Raw genomic sequence first — 21,697 nt, 5'->3', positions numbered from 1 at the left:
GGAATCCCTACTGAAGAGAAAGACCAGTCAGGCTGGGCTAAATTCTGCTCTCATTTACACCAGTGTAAGACCAGAATAACTCCATGGATTGCAGTGGTGGTGTTGCTGATTTTCACTAGTGTAAATGATGGCAGAATTTGACCCATTGACTACAAAGAGGGATGTCCATGTTTGCTATTGTAAGAGAGAGCAAGGAGGGTAAAAGAAGATGGCATGGGGCAAGAGAGTATCTGCAAATACAGCTGCAGTCAAAATAGCTGGAGAGTGTCAATACGTGCAAGTTCATACCAGCTGTTTCAATGAAAACATTTAGAATAGTGAAAAGACAAGAATCCTTCTTACCTGTTGAGATATCAAAGGAGTCAAATTTGATGGGCTGGATGTAATTAACCAGGCTGGACATTTCCTCGTAAGCTGTCACTTCCAAGCCAGCAGTACCCTAAGCAAAACGAGACTGGACAGATGAAGAGACACCTCCCAGAAAAACAACACACTCACAGCTGGGTCTCTAAGGCTACACTAGATCTGGAAGCAAGCGTCCCAGTCCGGGTCTAGACTTGTGCTAGCAGGGCTCACACAAGTACGCTAAGAATAGCTGTGTAGATGTTGCTTTGAGGTTGCAGCTTGGGGTACAGCTTGGGCTCTCAAGCCTGGGGGGACAGAGGAGAGGGGGCTTTAGATTAAATAGAACAATGGGAACCCCACAACAAGCTGTGATAGGATCACTGTCCAGAAGAAACAAATGGGCCAAGAGAGGAAAGGGCAGCAGCATTACCTCATCTGACTGCATCTTTTTAATCTGTTCTTCATCCAAGTTTCCAGATTCCTCCTCCTCTTCCTCTGGGTCCTCTTCGGTCACTTCACCTGCCCAGACTAAGCATACAAAGTGTGCACCAGCAGCACATTTAGACAGGACAGCATGAAGGATTGCCGACATGTCCTCTAATGCTGCCTCCACTAGCAAGGGAAACATGCCACTTATCTGAATTGAAATCCCTCCCAGTGTAAACGTGGGAACACGAAAGGGGTACGATATTGCTCTAATTGCTGCATCCAAATATGGAGAGGCACCGCTCTGGGCTGGTGCACTCAAGTAATTCAGTTCTTCCTCTTGCCAGTTTCCTTAGCCCCAAATACAGTAAGAGGCTCTAAGTTTGCTGTATCCCCAAAGCCTCCAGCCTCCCTTCATAGGCTTCTCTCATGAGGAGTGGGCTGTAGGCCCACTTCCCCCACCAAGGGTCATACCTAATGGGACAAATCTGGGAGTGGATTTACTTTAGATCCTGATTCCTGGCTATTTTACAGAGGAGCTGTTCCTGCATTCTCATAGCGCTCTGTGCGCCTTCTGTGACAGGAGCATGGAGACTCCATAAGAAAATAAGAACAGCCATACTGGGTCAGACCAAACATCCATCAAGCCCCATATCCTGTCCTCTGACAGTGGCCATTGGCAGGTGTCCCAAAGGCAATGAACAGACAGGTTATCATCAACTGATCCATGCCCTGTCACCCAGTCCCAGCTTCTGGCAAACAGAGGCTAGGGACACCATTCCTGCCCATCCTGGCTAATAGCCATTGATGGCCATATCTTCCAGGAATCTATCTAGCTCCCTTTTGAAGCTCGTTATAGTATTGGCCTTCACAACACCCTATGGCAAGGAGTTCCAGAGGTTGACAGTGCATTGCGTGAAAAAGTACTTTCTTGTGTTTGTTTTAAACCTGCTACCTATTAACTTCATTTGGTGGCCCCTTGTTCTTGTATTATGAGAAGGAGTAAATAACTCTTCCTTATTTACTTTCTGTACCACTCATGATTTTATAGACCTCTATCATATCCCCCCTTAGTCGCCTCTTTTCCAAGATGAAAAGTCCCAGTCTTATTAATCTCTCCTCATACGGAAGCCATTTTATACCCCTAATCATTTTTGTTGCCCTTTTCTGAACCTTTTCCAATTCCAATATATCTTTTTTGAGATGGGGCGACCACATCTGCACGCAGTATTCAAGGTGTGGGCGTACCATGGATTTATATAGAGGCAATATGATATTTTCTGTCTTATTATCTCTCCCTTTCTTGGTGATTCCCAACATTCTGTACGCCTTTTTTGACCACCACTGCACATTGAGTGGATGATTTCAGAGAACTATCCACAGTGACTCCAAGATCTCTTTCTTGAGTGGTAACAGAGCTAATTTAGACCCCATCATTGTATATGTATAGTTAGGATTATGTTTTCCAATGTGCATTACTTTGCATTTACCAACATTAAATTTCATCTGCCATTCTGTTGCCCAATCACACAGTTTTGTGAGATCCTTTTCTGGCTCTTCGCAGTCTGCCTGGGACTTAACTATCTTGAGTAGTTTTGTATCATCTGTAAATTTTACCACCTCACTGTTTACCCCTTTTTCCAGATCGTTTATGAATATGTTAAATGGGACTGGGCCCAGAACAGATCCCTGGGGGACACCACTATTTACCTCTCTCCATTCTGAAAACTTACCATTTATTCCTACCCTTTGTTTCCTATCTTTTAACCAATTACCAATCCATGAGAGAACCTTCCCTCTTATCCCATGACTGCTTATTTTGCTTAAGAGCCTTTGGGGAGGGACCTTGTCAAAGGCTTTCTGAAAATCTAAATACACTGGATCGCCTTTGACCACATATTTGTTGACCCTCTCAAAGAATTCTAGTAGATTGGTGAGGCATGATTTCCCTTTACAAAAACCATGTTTACTCTTTCCCAACAAATTATGTTCATCTATGTGTCTGACAATTTTGTTCTTTACCATAGTTTCAACCAGTTCCCCTGGTACTGAAGTCAGGCTTACCGGCCTGTAACTGCTGGGATCACGCCTGGAGCCCTCTTTAAAAATTGGCGTCACATTAGCTATCCTCCAATCGTTTGGTACAGAAGCTGATTTAAACGATAAGTTACAGACTAGAGTTAGTAGTTCTGCAATTTCACATTTGAATTCCTTCAGAACTCTTGGGTGAATACCATCTGGTCCTGGTAACTTATTACTGTTTAGTTTATCAATTTGTTCCAAAACCTCCTCTAATGACACCTCAATCTGGGACAGTTTCTCATATTTGTCATCTATAAAGAATCGCTCAGGTGTGGGAATCTCCCTCACATCCTCAGCTGTGAAGACCAATGCAAAGAATTCATTTAGCTTCTCCACTATGGCCTTATCGTCTTTGAGTGCTCCTTCATCATCTCGATAATCCAGTGGCCCCACTGCTTGTTTAGCAGGCTTCTTGCTTCTGACGTACTTACAAATTTTTTTGCTATTACTTTTTGAGTCTTTGTCTAGCTGTTCTTCAAATTCTTTTTTGGCCTTCATAATTATATTTTTACACTTCATTTGCCAAAGTTTATGCTCTTTTCTATTTTCCTCATTAGGATTTATCTTCCACTTTTTAAAGGATGCCTTTTTGCCTCTTACTGCTTCTTTTACTTTGTTGTTTAACCACAGTGGCTCTTTTTTGGTTCTCTATGTTTTTTAAGTTGGGGTATACATTTAAGTTGAGCCTCTATTATGGTGTCTTTAAAAAGTTTCCACGCAGCTTGCAGGGATTTTACTTTTGGTCCTGTACCTTTTAATTTCTGTTTCACTAACCTCCTCATTTTTGTGTAGTTCCCCTTTCTGAAATTAAATGCTACAGTGTTGGACTGCTGTGGAGTTTTCCCCATCACAGGGATGTTAAATTTAATTATATTATGGTCACTATTACCAAGCGGTCCAGCTATATTCACCTCTTGGACCTGATCCTGTGCTCCACTTAGGACTAAATCAAGAATTGCCTCTCCTCTTGTGGGTTCCAGGACTAGCTGCTCCAAGAAGCAGTCATTTAAGGTGTCAAGAAACTTTATCTCAGCATCCCTTCCTGAGGTGATATGTACCCAGTCAATATGGGGGTAGTTGAAATCCCCCATTATTGTTATTGAGTTTTTTATTTTAATAACATCTCTAATCTTCCTGAGCATTTCAGAGTCACTAACACCATCCTGGTCAGGTGGTCTGTAATACAGCCTTACTGCTATATTCTTATTTTTCAAGCATGGAATTACTATCCAAAGAGATTCTATAGTACAATTTTAGTTCATTTAAGATTTTTACTTCATTTGATTCTATGCTTTCTTTCATATATATTGCCACTCCCCCACCAGCACGACCTGTTCTGTCCTTCCGATATATTTTGTACCCTGGTATTACTGTGTCCCATTGATTATCGTCATTCCACTAGGTTTCTGTGATGTGTATTATATCAATATCCTCATTTAATACTAGGCACTCTAGTTCACCGATCTTATTATTTAGACTTCTAGCATTGGTATATAAGCATTTTAAAAACTTGTCATTTTTTGGCTGTCCCCTATTGCATGACATAATTGAATGGGACTTTTTTTTCAACATAATGGACTGTTTCTCATCAGATCCTCCCTGTATTTTATCATTTTCCATCCTTTCCTCCTTATTAGGACATAGGGCTGAAATCTCACTTGTTCTGTCTTGGGGTCCATGGGCTGAAATCTCACTTGTTCTATCTTGGGGTCTCCAAATGTAAGATGCAAAAGAGATGAAAGATCTGGGGGAGCTGCAGGTTGCACAGGCCTTCAAAACGTTTATGGTTAGGAAATATGTCATGATGTATTTGTTGGATGCCATGGAGCTACTCAGTGACAGTGCAGGACAGGAATCAAGGGCAATATAGCCTATCCATGCACTCATCAGATCAACAGCCAGTATATGCAGCAGTGCATCTCAGGAGAAGCAGAATGGTTGGCAGATAACCAGGCAATGTATTGGGAACATGATCTTTTAAAGCTCTGGTATCACTATTACTGCTATAAAGTGTCTGAAAACAATTCTATTCTGAAAAGCTAATCCCCCTCATCCTCCACTCTGAAGTGCCTGAACTTATGTATATTAGGTCTTAAATAACACCAGGCCAGTTTGGACTTTCTCCAAAGGGCAAGGCCACCCCATCTGAGTGGAATGAGTCCCCTCCCCCACTCCGTATTGTACCAGTATCAATACCATCCACAGTGAAAGGCTGGTCAGTAGCTTCATTCCTCTCTTTCTTCAGGGAGTCTTGCCTCTCTTCAGATGCAGATTGTTTCTTTTTGTTCTTAATCAGGATTTTCCCTAAGAGATCCTGAGGGCTTGGCAAGGGAACACCCGGCTTCAGCTGCAACAGAGAAAAGTCCTTATTGAATTTCCCCTACAAAGAGCCAGAGCTCATACACTCAGCTGTCCATCTATATCTGTGAACATCTCCATCCACATGTCTGCCTTCACACTGCACCATCTGCATCCTTCAACATCTCCATCCACCCGTCTGTACCTGTAACCACCTGTCTGCTTACAGTGCCATCCACATCCTGTATCCTGGCCATCTGGCTGCCAATTTTACATTGGCATCCTACACTATTTTTATACCTTTCTCTATCTACAGCCCACACTTTTTCCACCTTTGTGCCTGCTTGTGCCATGCTGTGTTTCCGGCCACACATCTGCCTACATCCAGCACCATTCAAAGGACCACCCAAATATCCTTCTGTATCCATCAAACTAACATATGGTTTTCAGGTGCTCTACCTTGTCTGCCTACCATGATTCTTCCCAAGAGGCACTGCATGCGTGTGTGTTTCCATTGCTGTAAAAAGAAAAGGAGGACTTGTGGCACCTTAGAGACTAACCAATTTATTAGAGCATAAGCTTTCGTGAGCTACAGCTCACTTCATCGGATGGATACAGTGGAAAATATAGTGGGGAAATTTTATATACACAGAGAACATGAAACAATGGGTGTTACCATATAGACTGTAGCAAGAGTGATCAGGAAAGGTGAGCTATTACCCCCCGCTCTCCTGCTGGTAATAGCTCACCTTTCCTAATCACTCTCGTTACAGTCTGTATGGTAACACCCATTGTTTCATGATCTCTGTGTATATAAAATTTCCCCACTATATTTTCCACTATATCCATCCGATGAAGTGAGCTGTAGCTCACGAAAGCTTATGCTCTAATAAATTTGTTAGTCTCTAAGGTGCCACAAGTACTCCTTTTCTTTTTACGGATACAGACTAACACGGCTGCTACTCTGAAACGTGTCTATTGCTGTAAACCTTGTCCACCCTCCAACACCCCACATGCCATCCTTTATTGTTCCTTGCTGTACTGTGGACTGTAAGCACTTTGGCAGATGGATGTTGTCTTTTTATTTTTCTGCAAAACACCATGTATATCTATGGCACAGCGGTAGTAATGTGCATGGGGGTTACACAAAGGTAATATGCATTTGTACATGCAAACTGGGGGGGTAAATGTGCAATCACTTATCTGGGCATGCACTCCACTGTTCTGTGCATGCAGCTGCATATGTTACTTATCTGACTATGCCTGTACATATGTATTTCACATGCACAACTCATATGGGGTCTGATTCTAAAGTCGAAGGAGTCACATAGGTGTAACTTAGAGCAGAATCAGGCCTCTAGTTTCAAAAAATCTGGCCCTGAAGTTGAAAAGTTCACCCTTCATTCTCCAGGTTGCTCAGCACCCAGCCCCATTTCCAGCTGTCTGCCCTCACTGCCTCTGTCTCCAGGCTCACTGACTGTAATGCCTTTATAAGCCTCCTCCCACTTGCCACAAAGGACCCCCCAAATTACCACACAGGTGGCAGAACCAGGCAGCACCAAGGAGTGATCCCTGTGTGTATGATGCCCTCTCCCCAATAAAAGTTCTCCCCCATCTTCCACTTACTGGATATTTTTCTAGCGGCTCTGTCAGAAGCGTGTCCCCAAATATGGTCCTGCAGTACTCAGCCATCTTAGCCTGCTGTCTGGGCCTAAAGAATAATGCAATAAAACAAGAGACATGAACCTATGGAGTCTGGAAAAGAGCATAAGCAACCCTCCTCCACCATGCACCTTCCCCCAAAACCCGCCCCTGCCACCCCGCCCAAAGAGTTAACCTTAACTTCCCCTCATCCTGATCTCTCACACAGGCTCTCTGAAGCCCCTCTCCAGGACTAACAGCATCTGCCCTGCTCTATCACCTCCCCAGCATTAGGCGTTTTGGGGGAGGTTGAATGGGAGTGGCAAGATGGGATTCACTGGTTTAATCATCTCATCTTTCGGCATCAACCACCTCTGATCCCTCCAAGAAAAACTTCTAACACTGCAACTCCAATGCTTCACCTTGCTACTCCCAGGCTCAGACACCCAGGAAATCACAACCATGTGTGAGGCAGCTGGAGAGGTTGTGCTTGCTTCTACCTCCCCTCTCAGACAGCAAAAAGTTAATTCTCTCATGTGAGTTCCCCAGATGTGAGCCCACCAGTAACTACTGGATACTCACGAGTCAACATGGTTCTCAAAGGACAGGATAACCGGATAGAGAGAGGTTTTGAAAGCACTTTCTGCAATGGCCTCAATGACATCCTAAACAAGAAGAGACAGACAGACAGAGCATTATTATAGTGTCCTGAGACAGGAAGCCACCCAGCTTTCACATCTCTGAGTTGATCACTTCCAGCAACTCTTCCAGGCATGACTAAACTTCCTTTTCACACACTCCTCTCGTCTGGTCTCTCAGCATGTGACATACAACCTGGATTCCCTTCTTTTATACTCAATACTTCACATTCAGAGGTGATGCAGAAGGCATAGGAGGGCCAGTGTAGATCTTGTTACATGGGTGTGATTAAAAGTAAATGTATCTAAAGGGAGACTAAATTTGGTGTAAGATTCACTGAGGGGGACAGAAAAAAAGGTGTAAATGATGTCAGATTAAACTCTCTCGACTTACTGCAACACATACTTCCTCTGAATTTGTCCATTTGTCTGTCATTTTACTTGCCTGTAAAATCCTTCTTGATCCTGACTGTCTAAAAGCACAGCAAATGGAAATGCTCAGCAACCAGCAGTAACTAACATTCCAGATGCTGTTGCCATGGAACTGTTCTCAACAATATTGATTTATTTTTTTAAAATAATATTTTCCCCAGGCCCCTATTAAACTGCCATGAACTTTTTTCTATTTTCTTTCCCATTGTTGCTAACTGGCAGGTTCCAGGAGCATAGTTTTTTTCCTTTGTAATTATCTGCCCCCACTTACTCCTGCTCCATTCATTCAGTGATATCATACAATCCATTGTATACCGCATTATAGTACATGGACTGCAGAGTTCAATCCATTGGGCCAAATTCAGCTCTGGTGTAAGCTTCAGGAAGACAGTGGCATAATGCCAGGGATGAATATGGCCCAATGACTTCAATCTATGCAACCCCTGCCCCGCAACCCCAAATCCCTGATTCAACTAGCAGTTTCTCTCTAAGGAAGGCGGCTCCAGTGCCACTTCAGGGGGCCACTTAAGCGGCATTTCAAAGGCAGCTGCTACAAGTTCAGAGGAGGAGAGGGTGCAAAAGATGCTATTAGACGGACGGGGCTGGAGATGGGGGATCTGTGTATTATATAAACTAAAAACTGGGCTCATGCTGTGTTAACAGGCTCTAATTCCAATTTAAGGTTCATTCACATGGTTTATGTGCAATTATAGCTTCCATAATACATAGTTGTGCTATTATTTGCCCTATCTGTAGTGAACTGCTATGCAAAAGCAACCCCATGATACCAAAAGAGGTAGCCTGGGAAATTGCCACCACTAACTATTACAGACAGGTCAAGGTACCTGAGCAGTGAAGGAGAAAGTTTTTTTTGTTCATATGTCTTGGTAATAATGAAGTGCAGGAATGTGGGGTGTGGGAGTGGGGGAAACATAGACTAAGTACAAGAGAGCTGTTAACAATTGGCTTCTGTCTGGTGGGATCTGGGCTTTGCGCGAGTGGACTGAGGGGAAGTGAGCGTAGTCTTGTGACTTTTACCATGCACCGTTTTTGTAATTTATGCAGTTAAATACACTAAAACAAAATCCTTCAGCGTGAATAGCAAGTTCACGAGGCAATGGAGCGTGACCCTGGGCTGGCTCTCTTTCCCCGTAGAGCCTTTGAGTGAATAGTCAGGGAAGCTGTACGACCAACATCCCAGATGGCTGCTGCTCTGCTGGATGCATATCGTGTACTCCCATGGCATGGTCGTGACAAAAGGAATTACCCCCACAGTGCCAATATTTAACATTACAAACCTGCTGTAGACATCAACCTGTAGAAGACAAAAAGGCTCTCTCTTAACCCTCGTGGACTTCTGAAAAGATGCCTGGTGCTTATCATTTGTCTGAACTCACACAGCTATTCATTCACACACACATCCATCCACCTACACAACCCTCCAACCACTAGGCACTCATCCATTCAACCATACATCTCTCCATCCCCCCAGCCACCTCTCTGATTCTCTATCTGACAATTCACAAGTATTTCACCTCATCTATTCAGACCCATCCATACAACAGCCCCGCTACTTTCCCCCTATCTATCTACTTTCCCCCAATTAACCTACACATCGGGCCACCCTGTTGAATATATGCTCATCTATCCATACACCTGTGTCCCCCTGCCCATTCTTCATCTATTCCCTCTCGGTACACAGAAATAAGTACAAAATCAGGACAAATAATCTGTGGAGACAATCCCTCACTTTGAAGAGAATCTCAGTTGTCATGGTGAATCCATGGGTGATGATGGGCTCCTCATCTGGGGGACGACCCTTCCAGCAGTCCAGCTCCACACAACGGCAGCCAGATAGCAGGCTCTGGCGATACATTTCAGGAGATGAGATGCCAGAAAACTGGCCAGCTGGAGAGGGGCAGGAGGAGAAGAAGAGACTCTTGTTTGCCAATTATTCATGTGAGTGCATTCTGCATGGAGAGCAATAAGAAGGGGAAACAGCTCTGTGCACACCTGGGGCAAGCATGCACTCCACACTTCAGAGAGATTTTAGGTAAGTGGGCAGTGGAGCCCTACCTAACACTTCTTCCTCCCTCAAAGCATGGCCTATACCAGTGTGTTTACCATTTGCACATTGAGGGATGAGGTGTGACGGTATCCACCTACCACTAATCCCCGGGGGAGACACCTGCCCAGTCAGTTGGGAGGGACACACAACTACCTGCTCTTGAATTCCTGAGGGATCTACACCTGCCCAGCTGTTGGGAAGGGGTATGGATCTGCCTTCAAGTCTATGGGGTTATACACCTGCTTGGCTGCTTGGGCAGGACACCTGCTTCTCCTGGAAATCTTAGAGCATATATACCCGCCTTGTAGGGTAATGCCTCCACCCAAAGATAGGCACATGCCCAGCCAGTGAAGAGTGGCACACATCTGCTCAGCCTAGGGACTCCTGAGAGAGACACACACCTGGCCAGACGTTTAGGAGAGTCAGGAACCTGCCCTCACATCCCAAGAATACCCGTGGCTGTCTATACAGTCAGATGATGAAGCAATAATCTTGCACAGTGATGGAGTTGGTGATGGGAAAAGACCCTGGCTATGAGCTTGAGGACAAAGAATTGCTCACCCTTCCTACACTGGAAATGTTATACATGCCCTATCACACCCAAGCTACAGGCCATCCCAAAAAAGAATCCATCAGACACAAGGAGACTGTGACTCATTGGCTTGAGTGTTTACGCTGATCTCCCTAGTACTTTTGACTTGCTTGGCGTCACCCAGGCCTGCCCTTTCTACAGAAGAGCAGAGTATACTTTTTCTTTTCAAATCCCTACCAATGGGTCGATTCCTTACAAACTGCCCGATTGCTGCCCAGCATACATGGCACATGGGGCAAAATCCATCTTCAGTGTCGGTACATGTGCTTGGTGCAACACACCTGCTTTGAAGCTAGGGGAAGATCCCTGGTATTGGTGTTTCATCCAGTGGAGAGATACCTGTCAAGTAGGTGTTGTGTGATGAGTTGATGAAGTAATGTGAGAGTGGCTGGGTCATGTCCTGGTACAGCACCACTTTGTCCAGTGATACAATATTGTTTTCAGGGCCACAGAGGAACCAGACCATCCCCTCTGGCGACAACTGCCCTGCAGGGAAAACAAAGCTATAAACCAGGGGTTGGCAAACTTTTTGGCCCAAGGGCCACATCGGGCTACAAAACTGTACGGAGGGCCGGGTAGGGAAGGCTGTGCCCCTGAAACAGCCTGGCCCCCAACCCCTATCTGCCCCCTCCCACTTCCTGCCCCCTGACTGCCCCCCTCAGAATTCCTGACCCATCCAATCCCCCCTGCTCCTTGTCCCCTGACCGCCCCCTCCCAGGACCCCCTGCTCCAAACCCACCCCCTGGGACCCCACCCCCTATCCAACCCCCCCTGCTCCCTATCCCCTGACTGCCCCCCTGGCCCTATTTACCCCTTGGCCGCCCGACAGGCCCCCCCGGGACTCCCACGCCCTATCCAACCCCCCCTGTTCCCCGACTGCCCCAGAACCTCCGCCCCATCCAACCGCTCCCTGTCCCCTGACTGCCCCCCAAGACCCCCTACCCAAGCCCCCCACTGCCGCACGTGCACCACCGCCACTCCCTTACCATGCCACTCAGAGTGGCAGGAGCTTGCAGCCCTGCTGACCGCAAGGCGGCATCGCTGCGGGGGAGGCAGGACAGCAGGGAGAGGCCAGGAGCTAGCCTCCCCAGCCAGGAGCTCAAGGGCTGGGCAGGATGGTCGGCCCGCGGGCCATAGTTTGCCCACCTCTGCTATAAACAGAAGTGAAACGAAGAGGCCTGGCTCCCTTGCCAGTGGGTAATGCTGAAACACAGGGGCCTGCAGGAGTTAGACTGGCTGCTCCAGACACTCTGCTAAGCATCAGTGTAATGTGCAGTGTGCGATGATTCCATAGCACTGGAATGATAGAGAGGCAGTGTGCTGAACAAGACTCACCTCTCTGGATGTTAATCCCACTGGGTTCGTACTTCTCTATCAGGCCCTGCACCTGCTCTGGTTTGGCAGGAGGGAAAAGCATGTCATTGAGGCGGGAATCTCGCTGTTTCTTGTTGATAAACTTTGCCAAGTGCTCTTTGGTCATGTAGGGCTTGGCTTTCGAATGGCTAAGGGCAGAGAATCAGAGAGGAGTGGAAGAGGGAACGTATTTAAGTATTACTGGAAAACCTCTTTTACAGCAGTGAGACGCAGGCTAACCCCTCCTGCAGCTGGCTGTGCATGCCCATCTCTCTGGACTCCCACCATTTCCTAGAAGGCCTTCTTTTCTCCGAAGGCTCAAGCTCTCTCTCACTTCCTCTACCTTGCAGCACCCTTTCCTCTTCTCTGTATCTTATTTCTGTACTATGCGTATTTAGTGCTGGTTAAAGGTTACACAGATTGGAGACCAAGGCCAAGGTTTTCAGAAGTGATCAATGGTTTTTGGTGCCTCAAGTTTTGGGTACCCAACTTGAGAAACTATCAAGGGGCCTGATTTTCAGAAGAGCTGAGCACTTACCTCTGAAAATCAAACCCATTTAAGCCTTCACCAGCTTGGCCACCTGCACACAGAGGGACCCAAAATCATTGGTCACTTCTGAAAATCATGCTCTAAAGTTCTTTACCTGTCCACTGCACAGGTTCAAGTGCAGAAACTGGCAGTGCACACTGCCCACCCATTTGATTCAGCCTTGACCTGTGACCACATCTAGCAATGAAGAGGGTAGATCAGTCTCCATTCCCCTGCCAGGCCTTGCCCTCTCTTTTGAGGCTGACAGTAAGCATGTCAATTCCATTGGTGACGCGGACACCTGCACATTAGGAGCAGGACTGAGAATGAAGTCACTTCATACACCCCAGTCATCTTGCTTCAGTTGTACCGTATCTTCCTCCTTCATTGTCCCCGTTTGCCTGTCTTTTCCCCTCATGAAACAAAGCCTGCCCCTGCAGCATGAGGAAGACTCACAGAGAGGTGAATATCTCATCGATCTCCGGACGGGGACACAGGTTCATCAGGAAGGTTTTATACACTTTCTCAGGGAAGTCCTCTGGATTGATCGCATCATTCTGAAAATGAAACCGCAGCTCGCAAGTATTGCAAACCCATGTCTGCCGTCACTTCCTTATTAGAGCCAGTTGCCCATATTCCTATTGCCCTGCTCCGTAGTACCTGGAGCATCCCTGTTTGTGGTGATGTGAATTAGCACACAGAGCATCAGACGTTGCTTAGAGGAACAGGGCAAGTAATTTGTGATGGTTTGGGGGAAGCTATTTCAATGGGGTAGTTGTGAGTTGTCCCTGGTGTCCCTTGGGAAGGTGCAGTTGTTGCGTGGATAAAGCAGTGGCCTGGGATTCAGAATATCTGGGGTATAGTCTTGACTCCACTATTGACTTGCTGAGTGACTTTGGCCAAGTCTCTGTGCCTCTTTTTCCCTTTTGTCTACCTTATCTATTGAGACTTTCAGCTCTTTGGGGCCCTCAGTGACACTGTAATAGAAATAATAATAATTGATGTCATCCTGGCTGGGGACGGGGTAAAGCTACAACATGGTACAGACTATAGGGTTTCACAGTAATTTAGAGTATTGGTCTGGGAAGTCTACCTCTTTGGGGCTGTTTTAGGGATAGCAACATCATGGTCAAGAGGTCAGGGCCAGGGAAGGTATTGTCGTGTAGCTCTGGATACCTCTGAATATGCCAAGAAGTCACTCACCTTGCCCTTTGGAAGGTGACAAGCATGTAATGCAGCTTCTACCCTCTTCCTGTCTGCAGGAAACATCTGAAAAATACTGAGAGAGAGAAGGGCAGTTAGAGCCTGCAAAATGACAATTTGTGAAGAGCAGTGAGAGAGAGCAGAGGTTGGGGCTGCTGGCAGGTACAGTCAGAGGGTGGGATAAGATGGGGTGGGGTAGTGGGGAGCTACAATCAGAGAGAGGGACAAAAGGGTGAATGTGAAACTGGTTCACAGAGAGAAAAAGAATAGATACATGGTGAGATGTTATGTACAAAATGCTTAAAGGTATTTAGGGACCTAACTCCCATTGATATCAATACATAAATACCTATGAGGACCTGGACTTAATATTTTACAGGAGGTATTTCCACTGCTGCTTCAATTCAGAGGTTTCCCCAACCAAGGCCAACTTTAGTTTCTGCTGGGGACCCTATAGGACAAGGGAGGGCAAACTACAGCCCACGGGTTCGATCTGGCCCGTCAAGGCTTTCAATCCGGCCCACGGGATTGCCAGCCCCGTGGTGTAGCGGGGCTAATCCCTGCCTGCCCTAGCCCCGTGCCGCTCCCAGAACTGTCCCTTAGGCCCCTGGGGGAGCATCACATCCCTGAGGCCCCTGGGGGAGGGGGGACAGAGGGCTCCGTGCACCGCCCACCGCAGCTCCCATTGGCCGGGAATGGGGAACCGCAGCCAATGGGAACTTTGGGGGTGGTACCCACAGTCGAGGGCAGTGCGTGGTGGAGCCTCCTGCCCCACCCCACACCCAGAAGCCACTGCCGGACATGCCAGCCATTTTCGGGAGCGGCGAGGGCCAGGGCAGGCAGGGAGCCTGCCTTAGCCCTGCTGCGCATCGCTGCCACCCTGGAGCCCCTCGAGGTAAGCGGCGCCAGGCCAGAGCCTGGACCCTGAACCTCTCCTGCACCCCGCACCCCAACCCACTGCCCTGAACCCCCTAGCCCCCTGCCCTGAACTCCCGGCCGCACTCTTCCTGCACCCCGCACCCCAGCCCCCTGCCCTGAGCCCGCTAGCCCAGCCTTGAGCCCCCTGCCGCACCCCTCCTGTACCCCAACCCCCTGCCCTGAGCCCCCTACCACACCCCACACCCCTCCTGCACCCCAACCCCCTGCCTTGAGCCCCCTCCTGCACTATGCATCCCCTCCTGCATGCCCAACCCCCTGTCCTGAGCCCCCAACCCGCTGCCCTGAGCCCCCTCCTGCACCCCACACCCCTCCTGCACTCCAACCCCTTGCCCTGAGCCCCTTCCTGCACACTGCACCCCCTCCCACACCTCACACTCCTTCCCACACCCCGCCCCAGCCGTACATTTAGGGCAATTTTAAACTTCTTAGAAAGTGTCCATGAGGCCCCTTACTCTTAATATAGAAGAGAATTTATACATCATTGGGGAAAATCAACCCTGTGTTAGAGCCCCTTTACATTGCACCAATTAAACCAATACAAAGGGGTCATCAGGCCTGCGAGGAATATCTCTAGCATAAGAGACCCTTTCTAAGAGGCAGAGACAGCTCCATGCTCCCCTGCAGGAGGGCCCATTGAAGCGTGTAAAGGGAGCCAGGGAGGGGTTGGGGGCATAGTCAGGAGAGTCCTGTGTCCCAGCATTTTTACACTACTGCAATGGCTGCCCAGGTGTGCACCAGGAGCTAAAGTAGCCCTGCTCTGGAGAAGGGGAGTGCGAACCACCTCCTCCATCACTGCACCAGCACAAGCACAGACACGGGGGGAATAGGGCCTCAAGCCCGATTCTGCTCTCACTTGCACTGGTGTAAATCCAGAGTAACTGCTGAAATCAGTGGAGATACACTGGTATTAAACTGGGATAAACTGGGGAGAAGGCCCAGAGATTTTATACACAGATAACGGGAAAACAATTAAAGAACAAATCAGCTCAGAATTCCCAGAGGGCAGTAAGAAACACAGGCGTGCCGGCACTGCTGCCAGCCAGGCAGAAAGCTCATTTAGAGATGGACCAGGACCAGAACCCCTTAAGCTTTTGGACTGTGGTTAAAATGAGATTTGGATCTTACCCAGCATTGGCTTTGCAAAACAAAACCCCAACAAATGAGGCTTTATACAACCCAGACCAGACCTGGTTGTTGATCTCTACTCTAACTGAGATCAGAGGGCTAATCCCAGGGTTCTTCTTACTGCAGTAGAAGGGTAGCCCCTGCTAGTGGGATCTCCCAAGGCATTCCCCACCATGGCCTACCCCCTTCTGGGGACAGCCAGAAGAGACAGAAGTCCCTTTCCCTCTTCTTGGGGGAAGGACCAGAATCCCTAAGAGGTAATGTCTTACTCCGGGTGCAGCAAGGCAGACAAAGCCAGCTTGGGTTCTCGTCCGTTCACCCACCTGCTCTGTTTTCAACCTGACTGGGTGCACAATGAGATGTAAATGCCTGTACTCACTTCCTGACAGGAATTTTTCCTTCAGCACTGAGTTGCATCTTCAGCTTCACCAGGCTGTGAAAAAGAGCAGATTGGACAAGAACATGCTTGTATAACCTTTCCAGACCCCATATACCAGGATTCAGGGAGAGGGAAAGAAACTCAGACGTTAACTGCCAAATAGAGTCCTGTCTGCAGCATTGCTGTAGTCGCATTGGTCCCAGGATATGAGAGAGACAAGGTGGGTGAGGTGGTCATATCTTTGATTAGACCAAATTCTGTGGGTGAGAGAGACACGCTTTCAAGCTACACAGAGCTCTTCTTTAGGTCTGGCAGATTTTGAGATGCTACCCACCAGCAGAGGTTTGGTCCCACTCTTTGGGAAGGAGGCAGACAAAGATAGGCAGTCAGCACAGTATATAAATACTTCTGTACCACAATGAGAAATGAGAAACACCTAAGAGAGGTGGTTTTATTTGTTGCTCTACCATGATCCCTGTGGTCAGTTAAATAATATGACACAGTCACGAAAGCTCATGCTCAAATAAATTGGTTAGTCTCTAAGGTGCCACAAGTACTCCTTTTCTTTTTGAGTCCTGGAAAGAAAGACTCAGTATGTGTCAGGGCTAATGTGATGCTGGAGGGAATCTTCCCTGGATATAACTCTTGGGGCTCTCGAGTTAATTGCTTTTGTATAATACCAAGCATATGCTTAACTGGCTCACTGTGTACTTTGGTTTCAGTCATTCTCATTATGGCTATGTCTACACTACACACCACTGGCAGTGGCATGTAGTGTAGGTGTAGCTGCATGTTGCAGTGAAAAGCACACCACATCTGAGTCTTTCCCTGCTGCTGGAGCCTTTCCCCGCTGCCAGTAAATGGGGAGCTGACAGAGCCTTTCCCCGCTGTAATGGGCATGCTAAATTAAATTGTATTATGCTGTTCAGCCACTAGGTGGCACTGTGCATAAAAGTCCCTTTTTTAACAACCATCAATCATATCAGGCAGAGCATTAAAGGATCTTATGATGAACATAGCTGGTATGTATAAGCAAGTTCTGGGACCAGTCCACATCTGGTACAGGAGCATGACAAGGTGTCAGTAGTAAATTAAGAACAGACACAAAAGGAAAACAGCAACAGATTTGCAGACAAAAGGAACAGCAACAAAGGTTGCAGGATCTCATCAATATGCCACTCTTCAGTGCCCCAGAGAACTTCAGCTTTGACAAACCTTTCCAGTGGACAGAAAGAAAGCAGTATTTTGCAAGATTTTGAATTGCAAAAAACTCCACAAAGAAACTGGAGATATACAGCAATCTTCGCTAATATATGCTATGGGGAAGCAGACAGAGCATATCTTAAATCCTTTGACTTTACTGAAGACAGTCATGGAGATCACTATGAAAGGGTTCTGGCTATGTTAGATGCATTCTTTATAGCTCAGAAATGTGGTTTATGAAAGAGCATGTTTTCACCAGAGTCTTCAAGAACCAGGGGGAAAATAATGAATGTTTTATAAGAGCTGTGCATACATTGGCTGAAAACTGATTTTTGGCAATGCAAATCATGAAAGTATCAGAGACAGGCTAGTAGTTACTGGGTTAGCAGATAAAAACCTTTCACAGCAGCTACAATTGAAGAGAGGTTTAACACTAGCCGACAGCTATGCAGATAGCAAAAGAGTCAGAATTAGTCAAACAATATAACAAAAGGCAGGAGCAATTTGAAAACCCTGAAACTCACTAAGCTATAAACAGACACTTGAGTGTTAAAAGACATTGTTATAAAACCCCTGAGGCAAGGAGAGAGAACTCTGAGGCTAAAGCTGTGTCTACACTGTCACTTTCAGCGCTAAAACTTTAGTCGTTCAGGGGTGTGAAACCCCCCCGCCCCCCCCGCATGACAAAGTTTTAGCGCTGAAAAGCGCCAGTATAGACAGCACTCCCAGTAATAAAGCTACCACCGCTCATTCGGGGTGGGGTTTTTTTTATCGCCAGGAGAGCTCACCCCCGGCGATAAAGCGTGTCTACACTGCCCATGTTACAGCGCTGCCATGGCCACACTGTAACATGGGCAGTGTAGACATGCCCTGAGAGACAAATTCCAGCCTACATGCACAATGGGTGCTGCATGTCCAGTCACAGGCAAACAGCATAATGTATGCATGAAATATGGACATTTTGCAGCTGTTTGCTGCACCAAAACAATCAGGGAGTTAACTCACATTACAGACAATCAAGAGCCATTGTTTCTGGGATCTATCACTTGTGATGACAGAGAGCCTGCCTGGACAGTGAAACTGAATATTCATGGAAAGACTATTGCCTTTATAATTAACTCAGGAGCTGACCTCACAGTCATCTCAGAAGGACTTACAATCACCTTCAACCCTTCCCAAAGCTGAAGTTACCTGAGACTGCTCTGACGGTATTCTGACCTGCATGGGCCAGTCCACTACAGAAATAACTTACGATCTGGATGCCTCGCTTTTGTCTTTGTATGTGATCTATGGGCTACAGACCAACAGTCTTCTCAGCTGCAGTGTGGCAGCCATGATGGGCCTAGTGAGACAAGTGGAAGAACTTGATGGAATATTAGGTCATATTGGACTTCTGAAAGGCAATCCAGTACAAATAACCTTAAGAGACAATACGGAACCATACATACATACACCTCGAAGGATTCCTACCTCATTACATCATAAAGTGGAAACCGAGTTAAAGAGAAGGGAGTGGATTCGCATATTAGAGAAAATTTCTGAGCCAACAGCCTGGTGTGTGCCAATAGTACCAGTTATAAAGAAAAATGTAAAAATGTGACTCTGTAGATCTTAAAAGACTATATGAAGCAGTTGTGAGAGAAAAATATATCCTCCCAATACTGGAAGACTTCCTCCACAAAGTGAAAGGGATGCCTCAGCCGGATATCTAAACAATTTCTTTAGCTAAAGCAAGTGCTACATTTATCACACTCTTTGGGAGATTTTGCTTTTGGATTACCTTTTGGATTACCAGTGCACCTGAACTTATCCAAAGAAAGATGGCAGAATTGTTAATAAACACAAATGAAGTTATAGTTTTCGTAGATGATATTCTGATATATGGATCTTCAACACAACAAACCCCTCAGTGAAGTCCTAAGCCTAATCAGTCTGGACTGATGCTAAACAAGGAAAAATGCATTTCTGCCTACCCCAAATTTTCTTTTTGAGACAGACCATAAACAGAGATGGAATCAGTCCTAGCCCTGAGAAAGTAAAAGCAATTTGAGAATGGAATGCACCAACTAATGAACCAGAACTGATATAGGAGTACTTGTGGCACCTTAGAGACTAACCAATTTATTTGAGCATAAGCTTTCGTGAGCTACAGCTCACTTCATCGGATGCATAAAAGTGGAAAATGCAGTGAGGATATTTTTATACACACAGACCATGAAAAAATGGGTGTTTATCACTTCAGAAGGTTTTCTCTCCCCCGACCCCACTCTCCTGCTGGTAATAGCTTATCTAAAGTGATCGCTCTCCTTACAATGTGTATGATAATCAAGGTGGGCCATTTCCAGCATAAATCCAGGGTTTAACAAGAACGTCTGAGGAATGGGGGGGTAGGAAAAACAAGGGAAAATAGGTTACCTTGCATAATGACTTAGCCACTCCCAGTCTCTATTCAAGCCTAAGTTAATTGTATCCAAATAGGCTTGAATAGAGACTGGGAATGGCTAAGTCATTATGCAAAGTAACTATTGTACATTGTAAGGAGAGTGATCACTTTAGATAAGCTATTACCAGCAGGAGAGTGGAGTGGGGGGAGAGAAAACCTGGATTTGTGCTGGAAATGGCCCACCTTGATTATCATACACATTGTAAGGAGAGTGATCACTTTAGATAAGCTATTACCAGCAGGAGAGCGGGGTGGGGGGAGAGAAAACCTTTTGAAGTGATAAACACCCATTTTTTCGTGGTCTGTGTGTATAAAAATATCCTCACTGCATTTTCCACTTTTATGCATCCGATGAAGTGAGCTGTTGCTCACGAAAGCTTATGCTCAAATAAACTGGTTAGTCTCTAAGGTGCCACAAGTACTCCTTTTCTTTTTGCGAATACAGATTAACACGGCTGCTATTCTGAAACCTGTCAGAACTGATATATATACTGAGCTAGTAAATTACCTTGGTCAATGCCTGCAAGACCTTTCTACAGTGATAAAACCACTGAATGAATTGTTGGAGTATATCTACAGTGCAACTAAATACCCATGGCTGGCCCATGTCACCTGACTTGGGCTTATGGAGCTTGGGCTGCATGGCTGTTAAATTGTTGTGTAGACATTCAGGCACAGGCTGAAGACCAGACTCTGCGACCCCGTGAGGGGAGAGGGTCCCCGAGCCCAGGCTCCAGCCCAAGCCCAAATGTCTACATTGCGCAAACAACCCTGCAGCCTGCGTCTGAGTCAGCTGTCACAGGCCAGCTACAGGTGTTTAGTTGCAGTGTAGACATACCCTTAAAGTCGAACACATCTTGGCTATGGGGCCCAAATCAAGACATTTTCTTCGAAAAGGTAAAAGTATTGATCTCAACAGCTCCATTTCTCCAGTACTGTAATGTGAACAAACCCACAAGGGTCAGTGCAGATGTAAGGAGCTATAACCTAGGTGGGGCATTGTTGCAACAACATGGCTCTGAGTGGGGGCCAGTTGCATTTAGCTCTTGCTCACTTACAGGAGCACAAAACTGATATGCATAGATTGAAAAAGAGTGCCTGGCAAGCATATGGGCATGTGAGAACTTCTACAGAGATCTGTGTGGACTGGTAACAGACAATAAATAGCTTGTAACCCTCATCAGTGGAAAAGACCTGGATCAAGCACTGCTCAGATGCCAACATCTACTGCTAAGGTTAATGAAATTTAACCCAGTTGCTAAATATGTTCCTAGGAAAAATCTGGTGATAGCAGACACTCTATCACAGAGCCCAGCATCACACTCAGCTACCTGTGAACTTGAAGATGACATAACGGCAAATGTGGATACTGTGGCTGCATACAGACCAGTGTCAGAAAAGGGACTCCTCCAGCTAAAAAAACCCAACCTTGACAGACACTCAACTTCAAGAAGTTCAAGTTACATATGAGGCGGCTGACTCGAGTATCTAAAGGACACTAAGGAAGTGATAAGAGACTACTTTGTGGTGTGTGGACAATTGAATGAGTCAAATGGACTTGTGATTAAAGGCAATTTGCATCGTAATTCCAGACAAATGAGTGGAGAAATCCTAAACCTCATCCATGAAGGACATCAAGGATTAATTAAATGCTGTGAATGGGCCAACCAGGTGGCCAGGCATCAGCAAGGAGATAAAGAATAAAGCATCTGCACATGAACACTGCAGAACTAACAGACCAACACAACACAAGGAACCCTTAATACCAGCACCTCTACCAGACGGACCTTGGAAGAGACTCACTGAAGATTTATGTGAATTCAGAGGCCATCATTACCTGGTCTTCATGGACTATTTTTCCACATACGTAGAAATAGTGTATTTGAAAGACATAATATGCCACAGTGTTATTGAGAAACTGAAGTCCATTTTTGCTCAGTTTGGTATTCCAGAACAACTAGTGATGGACAATGGACCACAATTCATTGCAGCAGAATTTAA

The 21,697-nt window shown here is 46.3% G+C and overlaps 1 protein-coding gene and 1 long non-coding RNA gene across 7 annotated transcripts in view; one reads left to right on the top strand and one right to left on the bottom strand.

Moving 5' to 3' along the window:
- LOC122466412 overlaps positions 1-21,697 on the top strand; it is a 65,536-nt gene that overhangs the window by 12,543 nt on the left and 31,296 nt on the right. The window lies entirely within an intron of this gene.
- Positions 1-21,697, bottom strand: part of PLCB2 (phospholipase C beta 2) — a 68,798-nt gene that overhangs the window by 24,742 nt on the left and 22,359 nt on the right. For 4 of the 6 annotated variants that reach the window (XM_027831493.3, XM_037900489.2, XM_043549859.1 and 1 more), the window contains exons 6-16: positions 16,051-16,104; positions 13,608-13,683; positions 12,861-12,961; positions 11,858-12,024; positions 10,862-11,008; positions 9,613-9,770; positions 7,375-7,457; positions 6,778-6,862; positions 5,050-5,200; positions 776-873; positions 343-439 (exon numbers count right to left, since the gene is read on the bottom strand). In XM_027831493.3, coding sequence (XP_027687294.2) covers positions 343-439; positions 776-873; positions 5,050-5,200; positions 6,778-6,862; positions 7,375-7,457; positions 9,613-9,770; positions 10,862-11,008; positions 11,858-12,024; positions 12,861-12,961; positions 13,608-13,683; positions 16,051-16,104 — 1,217 coding nt within the window. Of the gene's footprint in view, positions 1-342; positions 440-775; positions 874-2,835; positions 2,922-5,049; positions 5,201-6,777; positions 6,863-7,374; positions 7,458-9,612; positions 9,771-10,861; positions 11,009-11,857; positions 12,025-12,860; positions 12,962-13,607; positions 13,684-16,050; positions 16,105-21,697 lie in introns of those variants that run through there. The other 2 variants (XR_005225530.2, XR_005225531.2) reach the window with 2 other exon arrangements.

This window comes from Chelonia mydas, chromosome 6 (assembly GCF_015237465.2).
Source record: "Chelonia mydas isolate rCheMyd1 chromosome 6, rCheMyd1.pri.v2, whole genome shotgun sequence".
NCBI classification, from domain to species: Eukaryota; Metazoa; Chordata; order Testudines; family Cheloniidae; genus Chelonia; species Chelonia mydas.
Note: the sequence above shows the minus strand (reverse complement) of the source record. Positions and strands in the feature narration are given on the sequence as shown.